Source organism: Macaca fascicularis, chromosome 12 (assembly GCF_037993035.2).
Source record: "Macaca fascicularis isolate 582-1 chromosome 12, T2T-MFA8v1.1".
NCBI classification, from domain to species: Eukaryota; Metazoa; Chordata; class Mammalia; order Primates; family Cercopithecidae; genus Macaca; species Macaca fascicularis.
The window spans coordinates 66286261-66298626 of NC_088386.1; the positions used below are offsets into that span (position 1 = coordinate 66286261).

Sequence of the window (12366 nt, forward strand, 5' to 3'; positions counted from 1 at the left end):
CTGAAGATCACAGCATTGTGCAGGCAGGATACGTATCATACAAATGCTGTTTCCTCCTCCCATCAAATGAGGGAGAATTAGATTTTTAAAAATTCTTCCTAGTTCTACAACCAGTATTGTATACTGATTCAATTTAGAAGTTTAAGTTTAAAATTAATTCAAGGATTCCAGTTGAGAAAATGGTCCCATTTCCTTGGAAAGTAAACTAGCTCGGTCACCAGGCTAGGTTACCCACATTATAATTGCTTGTGACTTACTACTCCACCCTATTAATGATGACGTGCCCCCGACTTGAGATGCAGGCATTAGGGTATCTGTTATTTGATCTGCAGCTTAAACTGGGAGACCACTCCAAATCCTCAAAGTTAACTTAGAGTATCAGATTGCAATCCTTCCCCCCACCACCATTAAAAAAAAAAAAAAAAAAAAAAACTTTCAAATTGAAGAGGCAAAGTTTGATCCTTTCCTTGTTGAGAGATGAGAACAATAGCAGCTTTCTGCTCTAGCACAGCTTCAAAAGGCTGCCGAGGGACTGCTCTGAGAATTCTTGGTTGTAGATAACTGAAGAAATGCATGTGCAGCCTCCTGAGATTCAGTGCCGCATTAGCACGGGGGAAATAATTCTGCCCCCACCCTCCCAGAACCTTTAGTATAGCAACGATTTAACTAGGCAGATATAGGCAATTGCAAAGTTGAGTCTCCTTGGCAAGGAAGGGGGAGATCCAGCCAGTTAAGAAACATCTTACTGTGAAAGTCCAAAGAATTAAGAATTTGCTGAAATGATCTAAATAATATCTAGATTTTTAAAAAATCAGCTGGAGAGGGGTGACTGTCTAGTTGGATTTATGCCAGAGCCGTGCATCCCTTCTTGCTTCAAGAAAATGCCCGAGGCGAGGTACCAAGCTTGGGCTCGAAGTAGCAACCCCAGAGTTAATCCCAGAGAGCGCAGAGCTGGTCCGTCCCCTGAGCAAGTGTCGCTGCGGGTTCACCTATCCGCCTCTTCCTCTCTCAGGTGGCAAGCAGTTGGCGCTCGCCGCCCGCCCGCCCGCGAAGAAACTGCAATGCAAACTTCCCAGCCTCGGAACCCCGCTGCTTGGAGAGCAGCTCCGCTGTGCCAGCCGCAGCCAGGAGACTGGTATTCAACCTCCCCGCCCCCCGCCACGGTTAAAGTTTGCTCCACATTCGCAGCTCCCACCCCACCCCCATCTCCGCCCCGAGGCAGGAGGACCACATAGGAGTTCCTGGGTCCACCGTGCGCAAACACACCCACCAACAAAAGAAAGCCCATTAAATCTTCCCTCCTGTGAACTCGCGCCCCAGCGGATACCTCTTTGAACTGACCCCCGCCCCCGCAGCCCCCGCGCTGTCTGGGGCGCGCCTGGCCCTCCCGGGCATGCTCCCTCCCCCCGGCTGCGCACTTTTGCAGCGCGCTCGGTCTTTGATGTCTCTTTACATTATGGCAGAGCAGCCACACGCTCTTCCCGGGCGCAGGGCTTTGTGTAATGGAACTGACATTTGGCCTTGATACCTGTATCTCTTGGTGATTGCAACAAATTTCTAAAATAAATATTGTACTTTGATCTCCCAGCATTGCATTTTTAATGGACGCTCTCAACATTACTTCATTAAGAACTTTTTTCAGGAGCTCCGAGGGCCAAGGGGGTTGGGGGAGACTAAACAGCTATTCGGCAAAGTCTCTCTCCAAACTTCAGCTGGGGCCTGGGAGGACCGGACTCTGGGCGGGTTTTCACAAATGGAGATGAGGCCGAGAGCAGCCGACTGCGACCACTCAAGAGAGGGCCTTCTGTACGCTCAGCACAGTCCTAAAGACCTTGCATATATTAACTCTTAAACCTACAGCCACTCTACAAGGGGTGCACTATTGTAACTCCCATTTTACAAACCGCAAAACTGAGGTACACAGAGGCTGAGTACCTTGCTTGCCAAGGTCACCAACTAGAAAGTGTCAAGGCGGGAAAAATGTCTTCAGAGAGCTCGGACTCCGAGCTCTTAACCACCAAGCCACTAACTTTCACCCTGTTGCCCACTGATGGTGGTTTAACTGACTAGTGGGGGCATCTTGAAGAAAAAGCTAACTCCTATAACTATGGAGATGTGAAACGGCTCTTCTGGCCTTTTTGGGAAAGTAGCTATCAGATTCAACAAAAAGGGCTGCCTTCCATCCTGCTTAGCCAGGCCCTGCCAGCCTTCCTGGGAAAGGAGACTTCGAAGAGCTCAAGGGAGCTAGATAGGAAACAAGCGCTAAGGCACCAGATCGCTTCGACGGTGCGGGCATGTGCAGGCGCGAGTGCGTGCCAAGGGACTCTCTGGCCTCTGACTTGCATCCGGGAAAGGGCTCCCTCGGGTCCCACGCTTCTCCAAGACTCAAACCCTGGACCGGACCGTGGTAAGGAGCAGGTCGGCCACGCCTCCGATGAAACCACTAAGGTCTCTCCCCTTCTCCGCTCCCAGAGCAGCTGATCTCATCTTCAGAAGCCAGATCGGGTTGGCCAAGCTCTGTGGTCGCCGCTCGCGTTCTAGAGGGGACAGCTCATTGCGGGAGAAGGGCGCGGTGCGAGTGCAGGATGTGCGAGGGACCCATTGTTTTTGGGTCGCAAGCAGCCCACCCGTCTTCAGTACGATATTCTCTCCCGCAGTCTCGCCCGTGGGAGAAGGTGGGCCCGGAGGCATCGCGTCCCCGACCCCTGATGGAAGTGCGGAGGGCATCCTTATACGGCCCAGACTCCGAGTCCGCTGTAGTTAGGCTAACCTCTGACGCTGCACTGGGAGATAGGTCATCCCGTCCGTCGTCTCCCGTCCGTCCCCGGTCGCGGTGCGGTTCCGTGAGGAAGACGGGCAGAGAGGCCGGGCGCGAGCTGATTAGGGGCTCCCCCACGGTCGGCGGCCTGGAGAGTGGAGACCGTGTCCGCCAGGAGGTGGGTGGGGGAAAGGAGTAGGCCGAGCTCTGCAGTGCGGTCTCGCGAGCCGGGGCCGCTAGGCCTCCAACACGGTTCCGCGCCCCTAATGCCCCAGGGCGGTGAGGACCCCTCGGCGCCCCGCCCATCTCTTCCTCCTTCCCGGCCCGCGCGCCCTGGGGAAGCGATCCCGGGGGAAGTGATCCCGGGGTCTGCAGTACCGGGGCAGGACGCGCCTTGCGCCCTGGGCCTGGAGGAGGCAGACGGCCCTCCTCGGCAGGAAGTGAGCGGCCAGGGAGGGATGGGGATCACCCAAGCCCCGGAAAGCGCGACCCTGCCCATGGCAAAGCACGCCCCGCGCCTGGTGAGGAACTTTTTGTTTCCAAAGGTGACAGGAACAAATTTGTACTGACTTTTCTCCCCCCTTCGGGGTTCTCTCTAATATGATTTGTGGTTTGTGGAACCACAACAACCAGGCTTCCTAGACCGCGCCTCACTTTTTTCGAGTAGTTCTTGGTCTGTCAGGCTTGCGAGAGCGCGCGCTGCCTTGGCGGGGCTCCGAGCGAGAAATCACCAGCGGTACTGGGGCTTTCGGCCCCCCACAGCCCGGCCCGGGCCTCCTGGGGGTCCAGGGTGGCCTAGGGAGAAGGGGGCGGAACAGCACAGCTTCTCCCCCTCAGATGGGCATGACGGGTCGCCTTGGGTGTCCTGCCAAGCTCAGCTTTGAGGGTATGCGCGGCGCGGGTGTTTTTCCCAGGTCCACACTTTGCAAAAGTTGTGGCCTGAGGAAAACTTCCAGGTCGCCAGCAGGAACGTCACAGGAGAGCCCCGGTAGCTCGTCAGGCGGGTGGCCCTGGAGCGTGCGCGCCACCCAACGCCGCGCTGGGCGGCCGCCCGGCCCCGCCCCAGGCCGGGCGCGGTCGGTCCCACGCCCCACCGGGGGCCTCGCTTGGGTCCGCTGTGTGCGCGGGCGGGTGAGTGCGCGGCGAGGGTGCAGGGTGTGCAAATAAATACAGGGGAGAGTTACACTCCTTCCTGTCTCAAAGTCCGGCGCCTGGAAGCCGAAGGCAGATTTTTCTAGAGATAACAAAGACACTTTGTCACTTTGGGCGCTGCCTCGGTGCAAATCTTTAATTGCAAGTGTGGGGGGGGGGGGTTGGGAGGGCGGGAAGAGTGTCTCGAGCAACCCAAGCGCGGGTCTCCAGGCGGCAAGGCCCCCTTTGATCAGGAAAATCCAATTATTTGTGTATATACATTTCCCACATAGTGATTACTTCATTAATTGTCCCGCCTTTATCTCCTCCCTTCCCATCCCCCCTAATAATCAGTTCTTTTATCCAGACCAACAAACACACCATAGGAGCTTTGTGGATTCAAAGGATTTGCTTTCGCTTCTGAAAGAGCCTCTATTCTTTGATGATTGGGTAGCGGCAAACTTCAAAGCCATAAATCTTCCCTCTGACTGGCTGGCGGCCCAGCAAAGTCCTTATCAAATTCTTGGAGGTGATCCTGAAGCGCTCAGACCGCGCGCGGGGCTAGCGAGCGGGGCGCGGCGAGGGGCGAGGGCGGGGAGGGCCCCGGCGCGCAGAGCAGGCGCCGGGGAGGCAGGCTGGGCGGTCGTTCGTCCTCGCCTTCGGGTGTCCATGCCTCGGTGGCGGCGCCCCGCTCCGCAGCCAGCGGCCTGCAAGCCGTAACCATGGCCGCGGTGGCCGTCCTCCGGAACGACTCGCTGCAGGCCTTTCTCCAGGTTAGGGCCGAGCCCGGAGGGGGCGGGAGAAAGGTGGAAAAGGCCACGTCCGGATCTCTCCTGGTACTCCCTGCACCTTGAACCTCAAAGGGAACCCAACCGATGGGTGCAGCTGGAGCCTGGCCTAGGGGTACCCACGCCAACTTCACACCTAATCCGGTGTGGCCTTTGCGGGAGGGACGCGTGGATCCGGGATTGTTCGGAGGTGCCCGGCTGGCCGAGAACAGGACGGGAGCTCACCCTGCTGGGCCCTCCTGCTGACTTCAGCCTGGGGCGGGCCGGGGAGGAGCGCGAGGGCAGTGAGGACAAGAGAGCTTAAAAGATGGGAGGGAGGGTGGCCGGGCGGCGGGGTTGTGGGTGTTTCCCGACTCTTACTGACCACCGAGCCGGGAGCGGCCCGTCGGACGCCTCCCCTCCCACTTTGCGCCTGCTTCCTCTAAGGCTGGACGGCGTCTCAGTGCACCAAGTAGTTTAGCAAGAAGCGCTCGCGTGCCCCACGTTCAGGTAGTGCAGGCACCAAAAGTTTCCCGCGGCCGGTGGGTGCGTGCGTGGAGTGCGGTGGCGGGGGAGGGACGGCCGGGACGGAAGAGTGGCGGCAGTATAATAGTGGGCGTGGGGTCGGCGGGCTGGCCCGGAGTCCGCGCTTGGAGCTAACCTTTTGTCTCTTCTCCTCCCTCCCTCGCCGCCTATGCAGGACCGCACCCCCAGCGCCTCCCCGGACCTGGGCAAGCACTCGCCCCTGGCACTGCTGGCCGCCACCTGTAGCCGCATCGGCCAGCCTGGCGCGACGGCGCCCCCGGACTTCCTGCAGGTGCCCTACGACCCCGCGCTGGGCTCACCCTCCAGGCTCTTCCACCCGTGGACCGCCGACATGCCGGCGCACTCGCCAGGCGCACTGCCGCCCCCGCACCCCAGCCTGGGGCTGACGCCGCAGAAGACGCACCTGCAGCCGTCCTTCGGGGCTGCGCACGAGCTTCCCCTCACACCCCCCGCCGACCCCTCGTACCCCTACGAGTTCTCGCCGGTCAAGATGCTGCCCTCGAGCATGGCGGCTCTGCCCGCCAGCTGCGCGCCCGCCTACGTGCCCTACGCGGCGCAGGCCGCGCTGCCGCCCGGCTACTCCAACCTGCTGCCCCCGCCGCCGCCGCCGCCCCCGCCGCCCACCTGCCGCCAGTTGTCACCCAACCCGGCCCCCGACGACCTCCCGTGGTGGAGCATCCCGCAGGCGGGGGCCGGACCGGGGGCCTCCGGGGTTCCGGGAAGCAGCCTCTCCGGAGCCTGTGCCGGGGCTCCCCACGCGCCCCGCTTCCCCGCCTCTGCGGCCGCTGCTGCTGCGGCCGCCGCCGCCCTGCAAAGAGGCTTGGTGTTGGGCCCGTCGGACTTTGCGCAGTACCAGAGCCAGATCGCCGCGCTGCTGCAGACCAAGGCCCCCCTGGCGGCCACGGCCAGGAGGTGCCGCCGCTGCCGCTGCCCCAACTGCCAGGCGGCGGGCGGCGCCCCCGAGGCGGAGCCGGGCAAGAAGAAGCAGCACGTGTGCCACGTGCCGGGCTGCGGCAAGGTGTACGGGAAGACGTCGCACCTGAAGGCGCACCTGCGCTGGCACACGGGCGAGCGGCCCTTCGTGTGCAACTGGCTCTTCTGCGGGAAGAGCTTCACGCGCTCGGACGAGCTGCAGCGGCACCTGCGGACTCACACGGGCGAGAAGCGCTTCGCCTGTCCCGAGTGCGGCAAGCGCTTCATGCGCAGCGACCACCTCGCCAAGCACGTGAAGACGCACCAGAATAAGAAGCTCAAAGTCGCTGAGGCCGGGGTTAAGCGGGAGGACCCGCGGGACCTGTGAGCCCTCCCGGAGGTGGACCCCCTTCCCAGCACCTCTGCGGGAGATCTGGGGACCTGTGGGCAGCTGGCGGAGGGAAGACTCAGCAGACGGACCCTCCCTGTTGCCTGCCTCCCAAAATGGAGCCAGGCTCCCAGCTTCCCCTACCCTCGGACACAGGGACCTAGTTCCCAGGAGCGGGGAGGTAGGGTTGGTGCTGGGGCATTTGGGTTATAATTGGGAGCTCTGCCTTACCCCAGGGCGGTTCCAAACTCTAAACCGTTCCCACCGTCTGGGAGACCTACAGTTTTGGGGGACCACCCTGGGCTGGCCTTGTATATAGGAAATGCTGCTGAAATGAAGCGAAAGGAACTTGGGAGATTTGAAATAGTGCTCGGGTTTTCGCTAGGACCGGTTTGGGCTTTGTACAGGTTATTTAATAGCTTTGTTAAAAATAATTATAATAATTATAACATTAATAAAAATGTTGCTTTTGTCTTCAGCTCCATGCAGAGCTACAGCATGATATGTCTCTGTAAAGTGATCAGCAGTTGCACCGTGAAAATAAATACGTTAACTCAGGGGTCACTACAGGAAGACCCCGCTGAGCCGGTCTCATTTGATCTTTTCTTCTTCTGGGAGGCTGTACTAAGGGGTAGGGTTTCACCGGGAATTTGATGGTTCCTATAGTCTCCCTATGTCGGAGGTCTCTTTGGTTTGGAAGAATCTGGGCAAATGTGTTGGGTTCAGGAATGGAAAAAGGCAGGCAATTCCATTTTGTGGTAAAGAGGTAGGGCAAGATTTTTCAATCACAACTTGAGTTTCTCTTGCGGCCTTAGGACTTCACCCGAGACTGTTTCTCTTTCAAGTTTGCTTTTACCTCACGAATTCCTTGTGGCTTTCCATTTGTTGGTACTCTCGGGACAGGTTACAACTATGCTGGTGTTAAGAGAGGTATTAGAGGCGCGAGGGTCTGTTCACAGGTGAGACTTTGGGGAGAGGTACAGAGAAAAGGGACCCTTGTTCACCTGGGAAAAAACCAAGAAGATAGTTTGCCAGACGTTACTCCTGTATTTCAGTCCCGTCACGATACCCAGCGTTGTCTTGCTTGTTTTCTTCTTAATCTTGCTGTGGAAATCTTAACAAGTCTTATTTCACAGTAACAACCCAGGGATTTCTGGTTAGGCCAGGACGTTTAGTTCCATTTTGTATCTGAATTTTATTATGTTTTAAATCATTGAAGTAGTCTAAGATTTTCTCAGGGAAGAACCAGGAATACTCACAGTTTGGAAATGTGGAAATAGGGTATTTTTTTGTGTAGGTGCCTCGCCTTTCTCTAAAAGTTGAAGTTTTGAAGTTTACAAATGTTTTATCAAGTGTCTAACTCCTTGATATTTTCTAATATTTGAGTTTTTAAACCTGTAACTGCACGTTTAATCAGCAGTTAAATCTTCTGATTTAAGATTAGCAAAGAATAGAAAATGTTCTAAATTTTATTAACATGTTAAGCTAGCATCATTAATGCCGAATTTTAATAGAGCCGAATAATCTTTTCATGATAGTAGAAGTGTCTACAAATTGATAGGATTTCACAGTTTACAAACTGCTTTTACCTTGCCTTTTGTTTGAAGTCAAACTGAAGGATCAGTTCTTAAAAGCTTTGAGGGTTGTTCTTGAATTCTTATATGAAGTAAAACACAAACATCAACATAATTCGGGTGAAAATTACTTTTATACTCCTAAGAAATAGCATTTTTTTATTCTGTAACTTGGGACAAGGTAGTAAATGAGTATTAGATTCATAGTGGCAATATGCCATAGAATAACGGATACTGGAACTATTTAATGACTAATTAGAATGTGAGTCTTCATGGTTCTTCACCTGGTAAGAGGAGTTTGGGTTAAATTTTCAAGCGTGTGGCAGTTTTGCAAGCAATAGTGATGAAGTTGCTAGGCAGTAACATTAATATACACCTAAATATGTAATCTTAATCAAAATCATTAGATCTAAGTCATTATATTAAGATTACACATTTTGATGTATAAATCAATGTGAAAAGTTACAGAAACTCTCACCTTTCCCTAAAAAGTTACAGAAACTCCCATCTGAACCATACCCCAGGATTAACTATAGATTCAGAAAAGGATTTTTGAAAAGTTTTGGGAAAGAGGAATCCTTGTTAGAGAGTGAAAAGACCAAGGGCTTTGGTCTTTTTGAAATGATTTGAAATGATTCTTTCATCTAAAAGAATGACCTTGGTAGAGAAAGAAAAATAGCAATTTAAAAATGAGTCTACTAGCTATTATTGACAGAGCCAATCATTTATTTAGTATCCAAACAGAAGAAGTGTTGAAGATAAAGTTTTCTTATAATTTTTTTGGTTAAGCATATGGAATTTAATATCTAAAGAAATGAGATATTGGAGATAGATAACTCTGTGGTTATTAAGAGGAAAAACTAGATAAACTATATACAATTTTTTAAAGCAGAACAAAGTTATATGACAAAATAACTTTCTTATGGTTTTACTTAATTGCACCTGCAAATTGAAAAAGTATGGTCTTTAACTTGGTACAACTGAAAGGCTTGCTGATTGTACACTGCAAATCTGATAGAATTTGTAACATTTAAAAAGTAGGCAGCATTTAAAAAGTAAGTTTAATCCACCAACTTTATTCAAGGTTTCACTTAAAGATCCCAGCACACAATTCAATTAAGTTTAAAAAACTAATTGAAGAAAATATGTTAATGATTGCCTCAAATGTCAGTAGACATTGTAGATTTTAAAGCAACTGTTTTGTTAGCATGCAAATATAATGTAGAGTGTTACATTCTTTAAAAATATTAAAATTCGTGTGATGTTACTTTAATTTTAACAGTTTTTGGACCATTTTGAGCAAGAGCATGGAAACATGGAGAAATTGAAATATCAGTAAATTAGAAATTAGTAAATTGAAATATCAGTTAATTTAGAATTGTGCATTTCTGAATTTATTAACACTGTAGTTTTCTGCTTTTCTCAAGAAAAAATTGTGTAGTAATACCCTTAACTGATCACTAGTTTTAAATAGTTCTGATAATGAATGAAAGTAAATAATGTTAAAGAAAATACAACTGTAATCTCCATGTTCTAGTTTCAACTAGTGTTTAAATCTTGTGACTATATTATATTTTCTTTTTTTTTTTTTTTTTTTTTTTTTGAAATGGAGTCTCGCTCTGTCGCCAGGCTACAGTGCAGTGGCACCATCTCAGCTAACTGCAACCTCTGCCTCCTGGGTTCAAGCAGTTCTCCTGCCTCAGCCTCCTAAGTACCTGGGACTACAGGTGCGTGCCACCACACCTGGCTAATTTTTGTATGTTTAGTAGAGACGGGGTTTTACCATGTTGGCCAGGATGGTCTCGATCTCCTGACCTTATGATCTGCCCACCTTGGCCTCCCAAAGTGCTGGGATTACAGGCGTGAGCCACTGTGCCCTGCCTTATATTGTATATTCTTTTAAATTATTTTACCTTAATCAAACAAGACATGCCAATTAAAAAATGAATCTTGCCAAGAATGCCTCTTGCAGAAACCTATTTGAAACAATGACATTTGTAGAAAAGTCAGGTTTTTTTTACCCCAAGATGTACTATTTTCTATTCTAATATTGTGGTGTTTTAAGTATTAGTTTAAAGCAACATCGTCAGTGTTTTCTATTTATTTCATTTCTGCTATGACTGTTTCACAGAATGTTTTTATAGCTGTAGCTATGACTTCAAATTCATGTAAACATCTAGTAAGTTGTTTGGGACTCTAAAATTGCAAGCCACTTTACTTGCATTAGCTCATCACATTAAATAATGACAAGTCAAGGTAAGTTGACCATTCTCACTGGGAAATAGCCTGTGTTATAGAATCAGATTCAAACCTTAAGCTTTGTGTTATAGTAAGTGCAATTATAGTTTGCTAATGTCCCAAATTGAGGGCCACTCAAAACAAGTGATATTAATTTTCTGTTAAATATCATGACCTTCTTCTGGTTTGCATGATAGAGAGAACTTTAAAAGAGTAAGAGACCCAGGGCAGTTTTGAAATGTTATGCACCAACATAGTTCAATAGAGTAGGAAAAAATAAGGAAAATAGATAAGATGTATGTTGGTAATGAGATATATGTTTAGATTAATACAACAAAAGAACATGTTTCATTATTGGACCACTATAATGGTAACCTGATTAGTGTGGCATGTGATTTATTTAATATAGACAGTAAATTTTTCTCTGATGTTGTTCAGACTCAACACATTTTTGTATAAAGATCTTGATGTCCGTTGCTCCTTCCTTGATTATTTTTAAAGAATCTGATATGTTGCCAGAGACAGCAGTGTTTCAGATTAATTTATGGACATTGTGGAATAATTTAATGTTCCTGACTATAATGAATAAGTGGTATTTGTTCAACAAAGATGTAATCAAACAGCTATGGACTGATAGTTTCTCAGTTGTTTTGCTATTACAACTTATTACCAATTGAAGATTTGTACATGAAGATTGATATAGTTTCATGCTGACATTTTGATGACTTCCCTTTCTAGACCTCATGCACTTTTCTTTCCGTGTCTTCAGCAATTATCTAAAGTATAATCCTCCACTGGATATTTGAGACTTAATTCATAAATCAACCCATGCATATGAACTATAGTAGTATCTGCACAACACATAATAACCCACATTAACTAATATATTTTGGTTGTCTACCTAATACCAAAATTTAATTCAGGGTAAATAAACCCAGCTCTCAGTTTGATACCACCGGGAAAATCTGCAGCTTTCCCTTTTTAAAAAGTTGTTTTGGCAGTATGAAGATTCATTATGCCTATTTTGAAATGGAAGTTTGTTTAACAGTAAAACTATTCATCTAATATTTTCATTACTTGTCAAAATTCTGACATCAAAATACACTAAAATTTTCTAAAGTCTAAGGCAGTGTCTTCATGTCATCTGATTTTTTCATATAGTTAAACCAGTCATATATGGGTGCTTTCTAATCATTTTATGTTTAGCATAATCTAAAACACAGATGGAAAACATCTGGCCCTCAGCTTAATTTTACCCAATTCATGAGGCAAATATCAAGGCTAACTCATTTATGCTTATGGTTGGGAAAATGTGTCCTAATTTTAAAAATATTTGGTGGCAACTTCCTAAAAGTCTACATCAGATACCATGAAAGCTCATTTCTCTTATCTCTATGTGAGTTTTATTCTTATAAATTCTATGTCTTGCTTTCTTTTCCATTCTGACTTGTGGATGTCACATGTCTTCTATATATTCATGTCCATCTCTAGCATGGAAACTTTCATTTTGTGTCATGTGTCTCTCTTGCTTTTCTCAAAGTATTTATGTCCATGATTTTATTTTGCTCCCAATAATGCAGAACTCAACAGGATTCTAAACTGTAGTAGTTTAAATCTATTGTTTCGGTTTTTTATTGTTGTTGTTTGAAACAGAGTCTCACCCTGTCACCCAGGCTGGAGTGCAGTGGCACGATCTTGGCTCACTGCAACTTCTGCCTCCTGGATTCAAGTGATTCTCCTGCCTCAGCCTCCCAAGTAGTGGGATTACAGGTGCCCGGCATCACACCCAGCTAATTTTTTTTTTTTTTTTTTTTTTTTTTTTTGAGACAGAGTCTCGCTCTGCCACCCAGGCTGAAGTGCAGTGGTGCTGTGTCCGCTCACCGCAAGCTCCACCTCCCGGGTTCACGCCATTCTCCTGCCTCAGCCTCCCGAGTAGCTGGGACTACAGGCGCCCGCCACCACACCGGACTAATTTTTTGTATTTTTAGTAGAGACAGGGTTTCACTGTCTTAGCCAGTATGGTCTCGATTTCCTGACCTTGTGATCTGCCCA

The 12366-nt window shown here is 49.1% G+C and overlaps 1 protein-coding gene, 1 long non-coding RNA gene and 1 pseudogene across 2 annotated transcripts in view; 1 reads left to right on the plus strand and 2 right to left on the minus strand.

Annotated features, from left to right (window-relative positions):
• Nucleotides 1-1582: 1582 nt before the first annotated feature.
• On the minus strand, nt 1583-3603 carry LOC102115896 (uncharacterized; annotated as a pseudogene).
• Nucleotides 3604-4028: 425 nt separating this feature from the next.
• The window catches only part of LOC102116247 (uncharacterized), a 30085-nt gene continuing 21747 nt past the window's right edge, over nt 4029-12366 (minus strand). The window contains exon 4 of the long non-coding RNA XR_012421209.1: nt 4029-7506. This is a non-coding gene — a long non-coding RNA (uncharacterized lncRNA). The remainder of the gene's footprint in view (nt 7507-12366) is intronic.
• On the plus strand, nt 4436-7086 carry SP5 (Sp5 transcription factor). The gene is made up of 2 exons (XM_005573439.5): nt 4436-4662; nt 5357-7086. Exons 1-2 carry the CDS (start codon nt 4612-4614, stop codon nt 6500-6502), a joined length of 1197 nt encoding a protein of 398 aa, XP_005573496.1. The 5' UTR covers nt 4436-4611; the 3' UTR covers nt 6503-7086.